Source organism: Musca vetustissima, unplaced genomic scaffold, assembly GCF_032173495.1.
Source record: "Musca vetustissima isolate MV318-11 ecotype Yass unplaced genomic scaffold, APGP_CSIRO_Mvet_v1 utg113572, whole genome shotgun sequence".
NCBI lineage: Eukaryota > Metazoa > Arthropoda > Insecta > Diptera > Muscidae > Musca > Musca vetustissima.
Window position 1 is genome coordinate 21,446 of NW_026879090.1, and position 4,328 is coordinate 25,773.

The window sequence follows — 4,328 nt, forward strand, 5'->3', positions numbered from 1 at the left end:
ACAAAATGACAAATGTTTTGCTGTATTTTTTGCAAGGACAGCAGGATATGAGCCAACCTGAAATGTATGTCCTCAAACCCTATCCCAGCTATCATTGGCACAAGAAGTCTGACCAGGATACATATTATCCTCCCCATTGGCGGAATATGCGGAACAAGACTCTCATTACCCTCAATGGCCAAGATCCACCCGCCGGCCTGGTATATTTGGATGCGAATGGAAGGTATCAAATGAATGGCTATATGGCCAGATTAATCATGTTGTTTGCGGAACGTTTTAATGCCACTTTGAAAATGCATAAATCCTTTAAATTCGGCAAGATGTTAAGCTATCGTAGCATCAATGAACTTAGCCTCAAAGGAGAATTGGATATACCCATGGCGTCGAGCTTTCACAAAGATAATACCTTCCCGCAGATCCAGAAAACGGTTTATTATGGAATGATAAAACCCTTTGTGATGGTACCCTGTCCCAAGCAATTGACCTAACGTGAGGTGTTTGCAGTGATTTTAAATAAATATTTCTTTGGAGGCCTGGTGGGATGTTATCTCCTGCTCTCGGTAATCCATAACGTGGTATACTACTACTATGATGGCCTCTGGAATTTTATAAATTTTATTTTAAATGAAAAAATCCTACCGGGGTTATTTGGCCAGGCCTTCATCTCGAATAACCTACCCTGGCGTAGCTTGAAAATTGTTTACCTCCTGGTCTCATTTATAGGCTTAAATATTGCAGTGTTGTTTGGAGCAAATATCAAAACCATTTTCACCCAGCCACCGTATAACAAATACATTGAGACACAACAGGATTTGCGGGAGTCACCGATAAAACTACTAACCGATACATTTTATGCTCAAGTCTTGGCGCCTTTCTATGGCAAAGACTCTGTGGTCATAGCCCCCAGTGATACGGCCTATCTCAAACAAAAAAGTCGTTTTAATAGCTCGTATGCCTATTTTATATCCTCCAGAGAATGGCAGAAGGGTCCTCAAGGCGCCAACAATTCTATAAGCAAAAACAGTTATGTATTGCCCGGCAGACTATTCTGCAGGATTTTTTTTTATTTACAGTATTTTGCTGCCGAAAAATTCTCCCTACCTTGAGCCGTTAAATGAACACATTTTGAGGGTCCACGAGTTGGGTTTTATGGAAGTCTGGCTGTTCAGCACATTTATGGATATGATGAAATTGGGAAAAATCTCCCATTTTGATGGCTACGCCAATTAGGATGAACAGAAAATTTTAACGGTGGATGATCTCTTTTGGATATGGATGATTGTGGTGGAGGGATGCGGCCTAGGGATGGTGATATTTTTCGGGGAATTGTGGTATTATTGTAGATCAAAAAATGAGACAAGAAAAATATTCTTGAAACCTGAATCCCGATATACGAAATTCCAACCGTGGTGTAAAAAATCCAAGCCCAGATTGCAGGAAAAATTCAATGGAATAAATAAATACAGTTTTTAAATATTTTAATATTATTTTAAATAAATAAAAATTATTTTAAAAATCCTTCACGAGCCTTATGTCTGCTTTTGAAAAAATTATTTAAAAAATCCTTCACGAGCCTTATGTCTGCTTTTGAAAAAATTATTTAAAAAATCCTTCACGAGCCTTATGTCTGCTTTTGAAAAAATTATTTAAAAAATACTTCACGAGCCTTATGTCTGCTTTTGAAAAAATTATTTAAAAAATCTACGCCTTATGTGGGCCTTATAAAAAATTATTTAAAAAATCTACGCCTTGTTTGGGCCTTATAAAAAATTATTTAAAAAATCTACGCCTTATGTGGGCCTTATAAAAAATTATTTAAAAAATCTACGCCTTATGTGGGCCTTATAAAAAATTATTTAAAAAATCTACGCCTTATGTGGGCCTTATAAAAAATTATTTAAAAAATCTACGCCTTATGTGAGCCTTATAAAAAATTATTTAAAAAATCTATGTGGGCCTTACGCCTTATGTGGGCCTCATAAAAAATTATTTAAAAAATCTACGCCTTATGTGGGCCTTATAAAAAATTATTTAACAAATCTACGCCTTATGTGGGCCTTATAAAAAATTATTTAAAAAATCTACGCCTTATGTGGGCCTTATAAAAAATTATTTAAAAAATCTACGCCTTATGTGGGCCTTATAAAAAATTATTTAAAAAATCTACGCCTTATGTGGGCCTTATAAAAAATTATTTAAAAAATCTACGCCTTATGTGGGCCTTATAAAAAATTATTTAAAAAATCTACGCCTTATGTGGGCCTTATAAAAAATTATTTAAAAAATCCACGCCTTATGTAGGCCTCGGAAAAAAATATTTTAAAAATCCACGCCTTATGTGGGCCTTATAAAAAATTATTTAAAAAATCCACGCCTTATGTGGGCCTTATAAAAAATTATTTAAAAAATCCACGCCTTATGTGGGCCTTATAAAAAATTATTTAAAAATCCACGCCTTATGTAGGCCTCGGAAAAAAATATTTTAAAAATCCACGCCTTATGTAGGCCTCGGAAAAAAATATTTTAAAAATCCACGCCTTATGTAGGCCAGTATTATGTGGGCTTTGGAAAAAAGTATTTGAAAAGTATTATGTTTTTGGGCTTTGAAAATATTTTCTAAGAATTCCAGGTGTTGTGTTTGTCCCTAAAAACATTTTCTTTCTCCTCCACCTCCTCTCAATGACATATCAAGAAGTGGCTCCATTGTTTTGCTTAATAGCTACTCATCAAAGGACTCATCAGTTTTTTCGGATTAGGGTATTTCGTAAGTTAATTATTCGTTTTCATATTTTGGATATGAGCTCATCCTTATTGTAATTTCCGCAACTCATGCTGTCCCAAAAAAGAGAATTCTCCAAAAATTTTTCTTCATATAAACCCATTTTGGAAGAAGCTTCCAGTTAGTCATCATGGAGTTCTGGCTAAAGCTACTTCTAACATTATCCTCTTGTCCGCTACCAGTTAATGGATTTTCTTTAACAAATTTCCACCTGGAGGAGCCTTTGGATAACAACTACTATCAGAAAATTATGGAGGAAATTGTTCAGGAACAAACCGTTGAATCTCTGCTAATTGTTCACCAAAATTCTACCCTGAATGGAAGATTGAGGATATTCCATGAATCTGCAATACCCAAAATTATCATTTCCAGACCCGAGGATTTTCTCTTTGTGGAAAATTTCAATATGGAGTTGTTAACAATTTTCCTGATGAGGGAAAAATTCAATTCCGACTTGATGGCAATTGGGGCAAAAATTTTGGACTATCGTCATCAGACAAGGATTTTTATTGTGGCGGAAAATATTTCAGGTGGTGTTGGAGCAGGAGCAGAGGAGGAATTCAAAAATCAGCTGCTAATGGAGTTGGAAAATTACAAAATGACAAATGTTTTACTGAATTTTTTGGAGGATAAACCGGGGCCTAATAACACCACCCTCTATGCCCTCCGACCCTATCCTCGATATCACTGGATCATTAAACCCCAGAGTGAAAAATATTACCCTCCATATTGGCGAAATATGGCAAACACTACCCTTACCACCCTCATTGGCCAGGACCCCGTGACCGGGCTGGCGTATTACGACTCGAATGGAAATCTACAAATGAATGGCCAGGTGGCCAGATTAATTATGCTATATGCCGAACGTTATAATGCCAGCCTGAAAATGCACAGATCTTTCAAATTTGGGAAAATCACACCCTATATACAACTGAATGAGATGAGTCTACGTGGTGAATTGGATGTGCCCATGTCCCTGAGTCTACACACCAACCTCAGCCAGACACCACTTTTGAGGACAGGATATTATGAAATGATTAAAAGTTATTTGATGGTACCCTGCCCTACCCAGCTAAATAATCGGGAACTGATTGCCTTACTTTTGAATGGCTACTTCTTGGGATGTGTCCTGGTATTCTCCCTCATATTCTCCATTTTCCACAGCCTTATCGATTATTATTTGGATAATTTATGGGATGCGTTAAATTTTCTACTGAATGATCACATTCTACCCGGAATATTGGGTCAATCGTTTTTGACCCGCAGCTCACCCTGGCGTAGCTTGAAAATTGTTTACCTCTTGGTATCATTTATTGGCCTAAATATTGCGGTGCAATTCTCGGCCCAATTCAGTACCCTATTTACCGATCCATCCTATCACAAAGCCATAGAGACCATAAAGGATTTGCAAAAATCCCCACTGAAAATTTTCACCGATCATGCCAATGGAAAGGGTTTGATACCCATATTCGGTAAAGATAAGGTAAAAATTGGTGCAGAACCTGCCATATATCTAAAACACAAATCCGAATTTAATAGTTCGTATGCC

General features: G+C 36.6%; 1 protein-coding gene across 1 annotated transcript; it reads left to right on the top strand.

Moving 5' to 3' along the window:
• Positions 1-2,909: 2,909 nt before the first annotated feature.
• On the top strand, positions 2,910-4,262 carry LOC133323891 (uncharacterized; the record flags this gene model as incomplete). The annotated part of the gene is made up of 1 exon (XM_061532794.1): positions 2,910-4,262. A coding segment is annotated over exon 1 (1,353 nt), but the record flags the coding sequence as incomplete, so codon positions are not given.
• Positions 4,263-4,328: the final 66 nt, after the last annotated feature.